The sequence below is a fragment of the Oncorhynchus tshawytscha genome, linkage group LG01, assembly GCF_018296145.1.
Source record: "Oncorhynchus tshawytscha isolate Ot180627B linkage group LG01, Otsh_v2.0, whole genome shotgun sequence".
Lineage (NCBI taxonomy): Eukaryota > Metazoa > Chordata > Actinopteri > Salmoniformes > Salmonidae > Oncorhynchus > Oncorhynchus tshawytscha.
This window is the reverse complement of record NC_056429.1, coordinates 16,558,801-16,571,838: the sequence shown is the minus strand read 5'-3', so window position 1 is coordinate 16,571,838 and position 13,038 is coordinate 16,558,801. Positions and strand designations below refer to the sequence as shown.

The 13,038-nt window shown below is 44.0% G+C and overlaps 1 protein-coding gene across 3 annotated transcripts in view; it reads left to right on the top strand.

Annotated features, from left to right (window-relative positions):
- LOC112228501 (DENN domain-containing protein 2A-like) overlaps positions 1-13,038 on the top strand; it is a 50,166-nt gene that overhangs the window by 22,722 nt on the left and 14,406 nt on the right. For 2 of the 3 annotated variants that reach the window (XM_042302340.1, XM_042302303.1), the window contains exons 2-5: positions 3,015-3,077; positions 4,999-5,085; positions 7,363-8,397; positions 11,841-11,968. In XM_042302340.1, the coding sequence (XP_042158274.1) occupies positions 3,043-3,077; positions 4,999-5,085; positions 7,363-8,397; positions 11,841-11,968 (1,285 nt within the window). In that variant the 5' untranslated portion in view covers positions 3,015-3,042. The remainder of the gene's footprint in view (positions 1-3,014; positions 3,078-4,998; positions 5,086-7,362; positions 8,398-11,840; positions 11,969-13,038) is intronic. The other variant, XM_042302362.1, reaches the window with a different exon arrangement.

The window sequence follows — 13,038 nt, the reverse complement described above, 5'->3', positions numbered from 1 at the left end:
ACTACACTACATTTTTCTGAGGCTACATACATTCTTCTTATGTCCCCTCCCCCCATCCCCATCCACTGGATTTCTATTCTGAATTTGTTCCTGTTTGGTTTCAGTAGAGAAAGAAGAGGCAGAGAGAGAAGAGAGGGAAGGGGGAAAAAATGTTGATGTTTCCCCTCAAACATGTAACCAGCGCTTAGCTCACAGCTGAAAATAATTTGGGCCTGCAGGCTGGCAGGCGAGGGGCTGAAACAAACCTCCTCCTCTCTCTCTGGGGGCTAGCCCAGTACTGCTCCAACAGATACCAGAGAGTGGGAGAAAGGGAGAGAGAGGGGGGAGTAGAGAGAGAAAGAGAAACTGAAAGAGAGACCGAGAGATAAACCTCTTAACTGTAACCAAGTACATTTTATCAGCCAAAAGCATAATTTCTCCACAGTGTCAAGTTATAATTACACACTTAAGTGAAAAAAAACAACAACCCGTGAGCTGTGCAGTTTCAAAACGCTGGACAGACCCACTGGGCCAATTACACAGTTGACTCAGCCAAGGAATAGTTCAGCTAGTCAACAACTTTAACATAATTCAGCCAAATTGTGGCATATTTTCTTCCTTGACTTGTTCAGCTGTTCTGGGGACAGCAATGTGTGGAATTTGACCCGACTGGGGAGGCAATCGCTGCATACTGAAGGTTGGGGATGGATGGCAGCAGGGTTAGCTGATGCATATTTATTGGGGGTTGAGGGAGCGTTTGTTGGAGTGGGCAGTGCTCAGGAAATGTTTAACGGCCCATGGATGCCTTGAAGCCCTCTAGCACATCTGGTCACACACACGCACAATCCCCTATCTGTTGGACGCTGTTTTTCCAGCTACGTGTGTGTGTATGTGACATGTGTGCGTGTCTGTCCGTCCAGCTGTCTGTCTGTCCGTCTACCCGCCTGTCTGTCTGTCTCTGTCAGCGTTTACTCACACCAGACAGGAAGACAAAGTGCTAACAGGCGTTTGCCCAGACTCGTCCCCTGCCATGTTAACACCTGGGTCAAATCAGGGGCCGAGACCTGGGGCCAAATTCAAGCCAGGTCGCTTTATCAGCGTTTATGGGCCTAGTTGTTGAGTGCTCTGCTTTGGCCAGGTCCCAAATAGCACCCTATTCGTAATTCCCTATGTAATGCACTACTGTTGATCAGGACCCATAGGGCTCTGGTCAAAACTAGTGCACTATATAGGGAATATGCTGCCGTTTAGGACACATCCCCAGTCTGCATTGGGACTGGGAGCATAGTAACTGTGAGATGAGGGACTTAGAGCTTGTGTGGTTACGGCCCAACAAGACCTGGCTTCATGCTTTGACTAATGGACCAAGTAATAATTTCAAACTGGCTCAGCACGTCTTTCACACTAACCTTGGCACTGTTTTTTGGATGGAGGGGTAACAAGCTAAAACAATACGGGTCAGAACCTCTTTTAAAAACATTTCAGGTCCTTGCTTGAGAGATTTTGGAGAGGTAGTCAGTAAAGAGGATAGATTGTGTGATACAGTAGGTTATCAAGTCAACAGCGTTCCTCTCAAGTTGAACTGAATTACCCTTCTTCTGGGTTGGAATGTTGCTGACGATTTCTTAATTGGCCTTAACTGCATTACAGTACATGGGGGAATTTCCAGTATTTTCCAAATGTTTCCTTCTGTGTGCCAGATGGACTCAAAGTCGTCTCTTTTGTTTACTCCTGCAGGTTCAACATCATTTAAATCTTTATTTTCAAGTGTATCCTCCAATTACTAATCAAGTAGGAATCTAGGAACTGCAGTTTGGGGAGATGCCTCAGAACCCGTGAGGTCTGTTCCTCTGCAGTCTGGGATTAGGGGAGTTTCATGGCTCTCTGAAATAAGCTAGAGGTTTAAAACCAGTATACACCCCATTATTCTGTATGACTCTTAGTATTTACTTATGTCTCAAAGGAGGCGTGACAACAACGTGATTTGGAGGTATATCTATGCAAGACTTGTCTCTGGGTGACAGGCCAATTCTTTGACTGACTTGACTTAAACTATTTTAAGGTACTCATGGGGAGCATACAGGTCATCCACAACACTTTGTTATTTAACAGATCAACAGCAATAAAATAAAACACAATTTTATTGGTCGTGTAGACATATTTTGCTGATTGTAATCGCAGGTGCAGAGAAATGCTCATGCATATGCCTCAAACAGTGCAGTATACCTAACAATACAAAACAATAAGCCAAATACCAAAAATTAAGAAATTACAGAATGAACAATGTCAGAGTCTATAAATATGTATACAAGTGCTTTCAGAAAGTATTCATACCCCTTGACTTATTCCACATTTTGTTGTGTTACAGCCTGAATTCAAACTGAAAACATGTTTTTAGACATTTTGACAAATGTATTGAAAATGAAATACAGAAAGATCTCATTTACATAAGTATTCACAACCCTGAGTCAAAACATGTTAGAATCACCTTTGGCAACGATTACAGTCTTTATGGGTAAGTCTCTAAGAGCTTTGCACACCTGGATTGTACAATATCTGCAAGTTATTATTTAAAAAAATCTTCAAGCTCACATTATAAGCGTAGCAATGCGCACACACTAGTAGCCTATAAGCGCAAATGTTGTAAAAGGCAATTAATGAGCGGCAAAACACTATTCTTATTGACCGCAAATGAGCTGTGTATGTATGCCAGTTAGGCTCTACTACCGTTGTACAGCGGTTAGTTGTGATATAAACCTTATCAAAAACATATAGGCCTGTTGCCTAGGCTACATGAGGTGTTCGACAATGATTTGAAAAATGTTGCAAAAAAAAGGCATGCACTGTTTCTTGCCTTACTGCACACAAGCTGGGCGTCATTCACAAGATATAATATATACATCAAGTGATAGGCTAATATTGTCACCCATCAGACCGTTGTTGATTTAATCTTGTCTTTACATTTACTAAATAATATTTGTGTGAAATGTGTTTAATTTAGAATGGACCATTATCATGCACCTGTCTCCAAACAGGGCAGGGGAAAAATACAGCGAATGGAGGATGCTTTTCTTCTGGTTCATTTTCATGCCAGCCAGGTAGGCTATATTCCTGTTTTAAAGAGAAGCAATGTGCTTAATATTAGGAAAGTTGAGAAATAAATATAGTAGGCCTAGCCTATAGAAACCTGATGGGATCCTCCTCTTTAAAAAAAACATACTTTTCTCATGCACATATAAACGTTAGCCTATAGAAAGGTTGCGCAACATGAGCTCATTGGCTCTCATGAAGTGTTTGATTACAATTCCTCTTACATTTTCATTGATGTCAGGGTGATGATAGGGACAATAGAGTGCTGAGTACCAGGCAGTTCGTTTGGTAGGCTACTAATGACCACCAGCAGCATCAGAACTTGGAAAATCCAAATTAGCCTACTGATTAGAATACAGTATATACTGTAAATATGAAGTGGGTAAAACAGCATGTAAACATTATTAAAGTGACCAGTGTTCAATGACTCTATGTACAGTGCATTTGGGAAGTGTTCTGACTTTTTCCACATGTTGTTGCATTACACCTTTATTCTAAAATATATATATTTTTTTATCCCTCATCAATTTACACACAATTCCCCATAATGACAAAGCAAAAAAATAAATATATTAAATAAAAATGTTAAAAATGAAATATCACATTTACATAAGTATTCAGACCCTTTATTCGGTACTTTGTTGAAGCACTTTTGGTAGCGATTACAGCTTAGAGTTTTCCTGGGTATTACGCTACAAGCTTGGCACACCTGTATTTGGGGAGTTTCTCCCATTCTTCTCTGCAGATCCTCTCAAGCTCTGTCAGGTTGGATGAGGACTGTCACTGCACAGCTATTATCAGGTCTCTCCAGAGATGTTCGATCGGGTTCAAGTCCGGGCTCTAGCTGGGCCACTCAAGGACATTCAGAGACTTGTCCCGAAGCCGTGCCTGCGTTGTCTTGGCTGGGTGCTTGTCTCGCCCCAGTCTGAGGTCCTGAGTGCTCTGGAGCAGGTTTTCAATAAGGATCTCTCTGTACTTTGCGCCATTCATCTTTCCCTCGATCCTGACTAGTCATCCCCACAGTATAACTTCTTCCTGTGAAATTGCAGAGCGCCAAATTCAAAATACAGAAATACTCATAATAAACATTAATAAAATATACAAGTGTTCTACATCAGTTTAAAGATTAACTTCTTGTTAATCCAGCCACTGTGTCAGTTTTCAAAAAGGCTTTACGGCGAAAGCATACCGTGCGATTATCTGAGGATGGTGCATCTGTAGAAGTTTGTGAGGTCTTAGGGACCAAGCCGCTGTTGCGCCTTCTTCACCAAACTGTCGCACACATGCCAAGGAACTTGAAGCTTTTCACCCTCTCCACTGCGGCCCCGTTGATGTGGAAGGGGGCATTCTCTCTCTGCTGTCTCCTGTAGTCAACGATCAGCTCCTTCATTTTGTTGACGTTGAAGGAGAGATTATTTTCCTGGAACATTGTTGGCAATCAGGCCTACCACTGTTGTGTCGACCGCAAAGTTGCTGATTGAGTTTGAGACTTGCGTGGCCACGCATGGGTGAACAGGGAATACAGGAGCGTGCTGAGTGTTGAGGATCAGCATGGCAGAGGTGTTGTTGCCTACCTTCACCACCTGGGGTCAGCCCATCAGGAAGTCCAGGACCCAGTTGCACAGGGCGGGGTTCAGACCTAGGGTCCTGAGCTTAGTGATGATCTTGGAGGACACTATGGTGTTGAAGGCTGAGCTATAGTCGATGAACAGCAGTCTTACATAAGTATTTATATTGTCCAGATGGGATAGGGCAGTGTTCAGTGCAATGGTGATTGCGTCCTCCATGGATCAGTTAGGGTGGTATGCAAATTGTAGTGGGTCTAGGGTGTCAGATAAGGTGGAGTTGATATGATCCTTAACTAGCAGTCCAACTCTGCTAACTGGACTGTGTCGGTCTGTCTGTATCTCTCTCTCTCTGTCATTGCAGGATGCCAGCTGCTAGCACAATGACTGGTGGGAGGGCCCTGCTGCTCTGTACCAACACTGACAACTGTATCTACCAATCAGTCAACGGGTATGTATTGCATTACTACTTCCTGTATACATTTTATAATCCACTCCATGGAACCCCTTAGAAACCATCTGAGGCCAACAGTGCCAGTCAGACTGTCCCATGTGGTGTTCCAACAATGGAAGGGCAGAAGGGCAAAGGTTTCCATCTGACAGCTGGATACTGTTACTGGGCACCCTGCTGTTGCTAGTGCTGGTGAAGCCCTAAGCCATGGATGGCACAGCTTAAAGAAATACCAAAATATCAGAAAAGTCCAATCAACAGATATCAATTCTTCCCTCTAATGAAACTCCTCTTCACCCAGTTGAACTTGTTCCCCTTGTCTCCTCCTCTGTCTCCCCGTCCTCTGTTGCTCCGCTGGTCAGAGATGGTTGTTGTACCCACCTTCTGCCTCCACCATCCCCCTCCCCACCCTTCCTTGTCTGTGGGTGAGAGGAAGTCTTCCCATAGTTCCCTGCTCTTAGCCAGGCTCTCTTTATGAAACTGGCCATTCCCCTGCCAAGAAGAAGAGAACACTATTGATCCCCCTCCCTCCCTCCCTCCATCTGTTGCTCTTCCACCCTCCTCTCCTTTCCTCCCCTCCCCTCCCTTCCCTTCGCACTCTCTTTCTCTTTTTCTTGGCTTTGCAGATTGACTTAGTTTCCCCCCTCTGCTGCTCCATGCTTCATAAAAACTATAGCCTCAACTGAAGGCAGAGAAAGCAAACTACTAATAAAACAATGAGAATCTGTCGCCCCAAAAATCAGTCACTCATCCTTGTTGTTCATAATCGTAATTGTATAATATTTCAACACCATTTATCATTCAAATGTAAGGGAGTTGAAGGGAATTTGTAATGTAGTTTACGTTTTATCAGGAAGGCTAGTCGAAATGCTTGTCTAACTTCATCCAGTAATACAAACAAATCATCATCATCAGCATAGCTTCCTGTTTCTTCTCCTCTTTCCTATTAGCCATGTGTGGAACTGTCAACTTACCCTTATTCTCTCATTTGCCATTTTTCATCAACAATTATTGACAACTATCCACCACCAGCTACCTTAAGCTCCGTCATTGGAACTCCTTTCCCCCAAAAGTGACATATTGCATTCCATTTGTCCTTCATTCAGTTAAGCATGTACTCGATTGAACAGTCCGTTTCCTTTAAGTTTCCCTCAAAATTGCAGGACTTTTCAATTTCATACATACAATAATGCGATATCATCAGAAGTTGCAGTCAGAGGCCACGTTTCCTCCGTTTGTTTTAAAGCCAAATCATTTGAACTGGCTTTGATCCAAGATGGAGTCAGTTAGTGGTTCAGCTTTAGTTTAGACAAAATGCATGTCTCTACCCCATGTCTCTCCATTTGCTGTGTACACTTTCATCCTCCCAGAAATGGCTGTGCTGCTTGTAAACTTTGACCTAAAACCTTGAGTTCAAACTGTCAGCACCCAGTCATCATGCCGAAATGACACAAATTGGGTTCTACTGGGGGTTGTTGTTTTACGAGAATTCCTACTCATTTACTCCATAAAATCAAGTTGTTTTGTATCTGACGTAGCTAGAGGGTTATGACAGAGATATTATGTGGATATCCAGAATTAGGAGATGTCAATAACTACAATGCTTTGTGTACTCAAATAATGTCCTTCTGAAAGCTGTCATGCACACTAATAATTCGATATTAAACTGATTAGGGCAGTAGGCCGAGTATGGAAATAGTCCTGTAAATACCTTACTCTGCTTATCTTAGTCGGCATAAGGTCAAAATCAAAGTGAGGATACGCCGGTTAAAACACCTGGTTTTCTGAGCAGTCTTTTGAAATATTAGGACACGTAAACAGCATAAATGTGTTCCAGCGGAGGACTTGATCTGTACCAGCAGCCTCTCATTTGCGAGTGAAGTCAGTTCGGGAAAAACTGAAAGTTTGCATCATAGTTTTCACATACAAACGTTATATGTCTGACCTCAGAATCAAATAGGCTAAGAAAAAATGTTATGGTCATTTTGGTAGAATGTTTATTTTGATTGGTGATTTTCTACATTTATCAACATTTCTGATAGCAGATGTGTCCATGTAAACAGGATTATTAGGGAAATCGTTTTTGCAAAGCATGTAAACGTTTTAAACAAACTTATATTAATCTGACTATCCACAATTGTATTCTTGTGTGCATTTAACCGTGCTCAGTAATTCTATGTCCACTCATATGATAAATAGTGTGGTGCTCACAGTTATTTTGACCAGGAAGGGTTTGGCACTGCTTTCTCTAATGTGTGTGTGTGTGTGTGTGTGTAGGCTCCAGTGCTGCGGCTTGAAGGTTGAGGCTCAGTCTGTGGTCCCCCAGCGGCCAGACGTGGTGTGCGGTGACAGGGACACCTCCAAGCGGCCCCTCTCTCCCCTGGTTTCCTCTCTGGACGGACCAGGCACCATTGACACAATGCTCACACACAAAAGAACCACCTCGGACCCCCGTACCACCATGGAGAATGGACTGGGCGGCTGTAGCAAACTCAACAAGACCCCGGCGGGTCTGAAGACCAGTGCCAGCATCCGGGACAAGATCTCCCAATGGGAGGGAAAGAAGGAGACCGCCCCTACCTCTTCTACCTCCCCTGTAGTTGGAAGTGGTCTATGCCCACTGAACACAGCACAGAAGGAACCAGAGACTGTGCGAAAGAAGGAGACCACCAATACCTCAGAGGTCCACAGGTCCGACAGTAAGTGGTTGGCCAGCTGGGATAGGCAGGACTCTGGGAAGGAGAACTCAGGAAAGCTGGGGGATTTACGGCCTAAGTCTCCTGAGGGCCCCACTACCAGGGACAGAGAGGTGATACTGGATAGAGGACCCCTTAGAGGCAGTAGTAAATCCACTGAGACAGCTAAGGACAAGAAGTCTGTTTTGACTCACATTAAGAAACTGGAGCAGGCAATGAAAGAGGGTTCCACCAAGCCCTCCTTGGTGTTGCCTGGGAACTATTTCTGCCCCCCTTCCCAGGAGGAGCAGGAGGGGGCGGAGAGGAAGGGGAACGAGCCCATATTTGGGACGCTGGAAGTTGCGGGGTCAACGCGCCGGCGGAGGTCAGGTGACCCTGAGAACGTGTACACTGAGCCTGGTGCTGCCAGTCCATCTATCAACCCCTTACCCAAACCCCAGCGCACCTTCCAGCACCACACCCCACCCAGCACCCCCGCCTCAGGCCTGGGCCTTGGCAAGGGGAGACGTAACCTGCCCCCTCTGCCCTCCATCCCCCCGCCTCCCCTACCCACCTGCCCCCCTCCAGGAGTCTGCAGAAGACCCTGGGCAGAGAGAACCAGAGACAGCAGCAATAGGTAAGAGACCAGACAGAGATGAAATGAGACAGTAATGGGAGGGAATACAGCACCCTCAGATTCAGATTAATTCATTGCTACACAGCAAAAGGTCGGTGGTACAGTATTTTCTATCCGTACAGCATTTTATGTAAACTCTGACAAAGTTCTTAGTGACATCTTTGCCCGTACATGTTTTTCCCCAACCCCACATACTTTATCCTGTCATCCAGTTTAGCTTCTCATTCTGCACATCTGCAATGAATCAGAGGAGGGGGTGATGATGTCATCCTCATTCTACTCATCATTCTAGAGGATGAGGTCATTGGTTGGAGCTGTGGAATGTACACATGGACCACTGAACCATGCCAAGAGTCTCCTGGCAGGAAACAATAACATATTACATTGTGTGTCTGTGGTAGAGTGGCCCTTGGAATATCAATGGCTTATGTTTGAGTAATTCTATGGCTCTATCATAGCATTGCGTTAGAGTACCTTCCATTTTCAACTATGAGCAGCTAGCCATGAAGTGTCCGTGTGTAATGTGTGTTCTTAAACTGTCCTACAAGAGACACTAAAGGCGGATGTTGGCATTTATTGGGATGACTCATATATTGGAGGCAGCTCTGAAAGGTAGTCACTAGCTGGCACAGCCACAAAGTCATAAAATCTGATTTGAAACCTAACCCTAACCTAAACCCTAACTTTAACCACAATGCTAACCTTAATACTAACCCTATATGTAAAATTAAAGACAACAAGCACATTTTTGTTTTCAGGAATTTTGACAGTAGCGTGCCGTGGTTCTGGGACCTGGGCCTTCAGTGAAGTCCTACACAGTCCCACCCGAATTAATCCACCTCTTATTACCATCATTATGATGCCATGGCTCTAGACACTATACATTTAGACAGAAACACAGTATAACCAGGCGTTGCGTCACCTTGAAATTGACATTTTTATTCAGAGAATTGCAGGGGAAGAGTACAATACCTTTTCATTGTGCAGCTCCGTTGCCCTGCGCGCTTGTTCGTTGAGCTGTAGATCCACTCTGGTGTCCCCAAAAGTTTTCAAAAGCACCATTGCTTGTAAGTGCCCAGCTGTACTTTGGTGTCTCGTTGCTGCCTTGGTTAGACAACTCAGGTTTGCAAAGCCAGTGTGGCTCCAAACACCAAATCGATCACTTGCAAATAATAGGCATTCCCAGCAGTACAGTTTGCAGTGCTTCTCGGAGCCTGTGAGTCATTCATAGTTGAAAGTGGCGAACGAACCCCTTTCCCGCCTGTGACAGGCTTTGTAGCATCGGCGTCTACCTCTCCTGACAATGTCTAACTTTTCTTGAAAAGTTTGTCTCGAGAATGGCGTTATAATTATATCCTCGACCAAATCGATATCTTCTCCTTCCACCATTGTGTGTTGAAAAAACAGTTTCGTAATACACAAATTAATTTGTTGATCAATTTCAGTTTCCTAGTTCTGAGACCTGCCCATATAGGACCTGCCTCTCAATATTGGTAATCCAATATTGTGTAACACTGGACCCAACCAGCAGGCTTACAATAGACAACTCTAAAGCTGATTGGTTGACACTAAATTTGAATTTACATTCACTTTAAGCTACAAGCGCCCGCACTGTTGATTCTGAAGGCCTGAGGGCAGATTTTAGACCCCTGGCAACACATGATGGCTGAATATGATTGGATAAAAGATCTAACATAAAGACCAGCCCTCCAAATCTCAACCTGGGGCTGGAAGCAGTGCAACCAAGAGGAAAGCTATGAAATGAAGAGTGTAACTCTTACTCTGGGGAATAATTTAATGCATATTTGTGGGAAAATATATTTAAAAGAAATTATATTCTGATGATGTTTAGGCCAGCAGAGAAGGCCTTGCTGGCCCTGACGGCCCACCACTGAATTTTGATCATGTGAAGGAAAAGGAAACCGCACACTGCTCTTGATAGTATCACCGATATTTATTAAGCTTACGTATCGGCCACAGGAATTTTGATAATACATTGTCAATTCTGACTTTATGGATGGCCTATCTAGTGGAAATCATTCATCCCAATAAACTCAACCTGCAAAAACAAAAGGCTTCTAAAAACACAATACATGTTTTCAAGTATCCAACGAAAGTACAAATGTGGATTCAAATGTTTCAATTGATTTCTTCAGTAGACTGCATTATTGTTAGCCCAAGTCTGGCTGTGTAACATTCCAAACCATATGTGGAGGCTTCACACTGCTGAGGTCTGTATTTTCAAAAACCTTTGTGAAGTCAACCTCAGTCAGTGTGTGCCCAAAATGGCACCTTATTCCCTAAATAGTGCACTACTTTTGACCAGAGCCTATTTGGGACTCTGGTCAAAAGTAGTGCACTATACAGGGAACAGGGTGTCATGTTGGGTGCAGCCTTAGTCTTTCTCTAGGAGTTTTACAGTACAATAGCTGGACTATTGGAAGAGATGCTGTCTGTTTCCCCACTGGGCCAGACTGTTAGGCAGCTCTGGAGAACAAACAGAGACGGGCATTCAGAGCTGTCCAAGAGAAGCGTGTGTCTGTCTGTCTGTCTGTCTGTCTGTCTGTCTGTCTGTCTGTCTGTCTGTCTGTCTGTCTGTCTGTCTGTCTGTCTGTCTGTCTGTCTGTCTGTCTGTCTCACACAACACACGCATGCGCAGGCAGGCACACAGAGCACATGCATGCACACACAACACACGCAGGCACACACAGCACACGCAGGCACACACAACACACCTTTTCCATCTACATAGATGGGTATTTGTTCGAGACAGAAATGGGTGTCTTTCTTAGCTCTTACCCAGGTCCCAGAAGTAGAGAGAAAATATGCAAACAGTTCATCTTGCGTTTTTTCACCACGAGCCAATACAGTTGAGCCATAGCCAGATTATTTGTGCAGGTTAGCCTTTTTCTTCATGAGTCTTCTTCCGAAGGCAGTTCTGCAGTGTGGTCACCAGCTGGCACAGCCACAAAATCATAAAATCTGATTTTAAACCTAACCCTAACCTTAACACTGCTAACCCTAACCTTAAATCAAGACCAAAAAGCTTATTTTTGTTTTAATTCATTTCTATATTATAGCCAATTTTGACTTTGCAACTGGCCTATCCAAGGGGAAATCGCTTAGTTCTGCATCCAGGACAACACTCATGACAATAAACGTCAACCTGCATTATTTGTGACCCTTATAGTAAAATATTATGAATAATAATAATATAAGCTGTTTAGCAGATGCTTTTATCCAGAGCAACTTACAGTCATGCATACGTACTGGTGGAGCACATATGGGTGGTCCCGGGAATCAAACCCACTACCCTGGCTATACAAGCAGCATGCTCTACCAACTGAGTTACAGAGGACCAGAGATAATGACTCACGCTTACACAATTATATATTTCCCACCTGGTTGATCTGTGTGTGTGTGTGTGTGTGTGTCTCCTACAGGAAGTCCTATGAGTTTGAGGATCTGCTGCAGTCGTCGTCAGAGAGCAGCAGGGTGGACTGGTACGCTCAGTCACGACTTGGCCTCACACGCACTTTATCAGAGGAGAATGTCTACGAGGATATCCTAGGTAACACACTCTGGTCTTAAATATATGTTTGTATAACATGGGCTTGATGGCTCAGTTGGAGTTGTTGGTTGGTTTGCAACACCATAGCTGTGGGTTTCCTGCATGGACCACATATGCTGGTATTCCTATATGTTCCTAACACTGTAGAACAGTGGAAGCCCTCTGTAAGGGTTGACTTGGGCCATGGGCCCCTCTGCTCAAAGAGTTCAGAGAAAAGTCACTGCCACAGAGTTCGAGGTCATGTTCAGTTGGGTACACCGTAGCAAAACGCTTTGCAGTGAAAAACAAAAAAGCTGTGTTTTTATTGGACATGTTTAGGTAGTACCTCCCCATTTCACTCTGTACCAAAATGTTTTCTACCTACTGAACACGACCCAGGTGTAACTAAGGTTATGTTTTCTTTTGTGCGTGTTCTTTCTGTGTTTCTGTAGCTTTTTAATTTAGAAGAGGCACGCTGCTTCAGAATTGTTATTAGTAATGGCAGCTGCTCTTACCTACGTTCCTGCGTTATTGTTTTCTCTGTTATACTAACCCCACCTTCTGCCTTTTCCATGTTTTGTGAGGTCTTAGGTGAGCTGGTCTGCTGTGTGATTGTCTCTGAGGCTGCTGTGGGTGGCATATTTGCGTGACTTAGTCCCCCGGGGCATTTTTAGCAACATTATCCATATTTCTATGGTTTTCATCACTCACACTGTTGTGTTATGAGGATTGCTTGTTATACATGTAAGGTATATTCAGGTCAGTGCTGTAGGGCTTAACCATAACAATCAAATGGTGTTTTTAATTGCATTTAGATGATGCCTATACTTAGTCTGTCGTTTCTTATAGTGTCACAGTGTAGTACTTAGAGTGAATTCTCCGACATGGTCCACCGAACCCCCAGCTGCCCATGGGTTAGGTAACTCATAAGTGCCAACTGGAGAAAGAGCTAGAGCTGGAGCTACAGAAAGAGAGACACAAAGGTGGGACAGTGCATTACGATAACTGGGCTAGGTCTGAGTGTATTCTCATAGGGCTGTCTATAGTCTACACCATACATACTCTTAACAACTCTACACAACTCCAGTCTG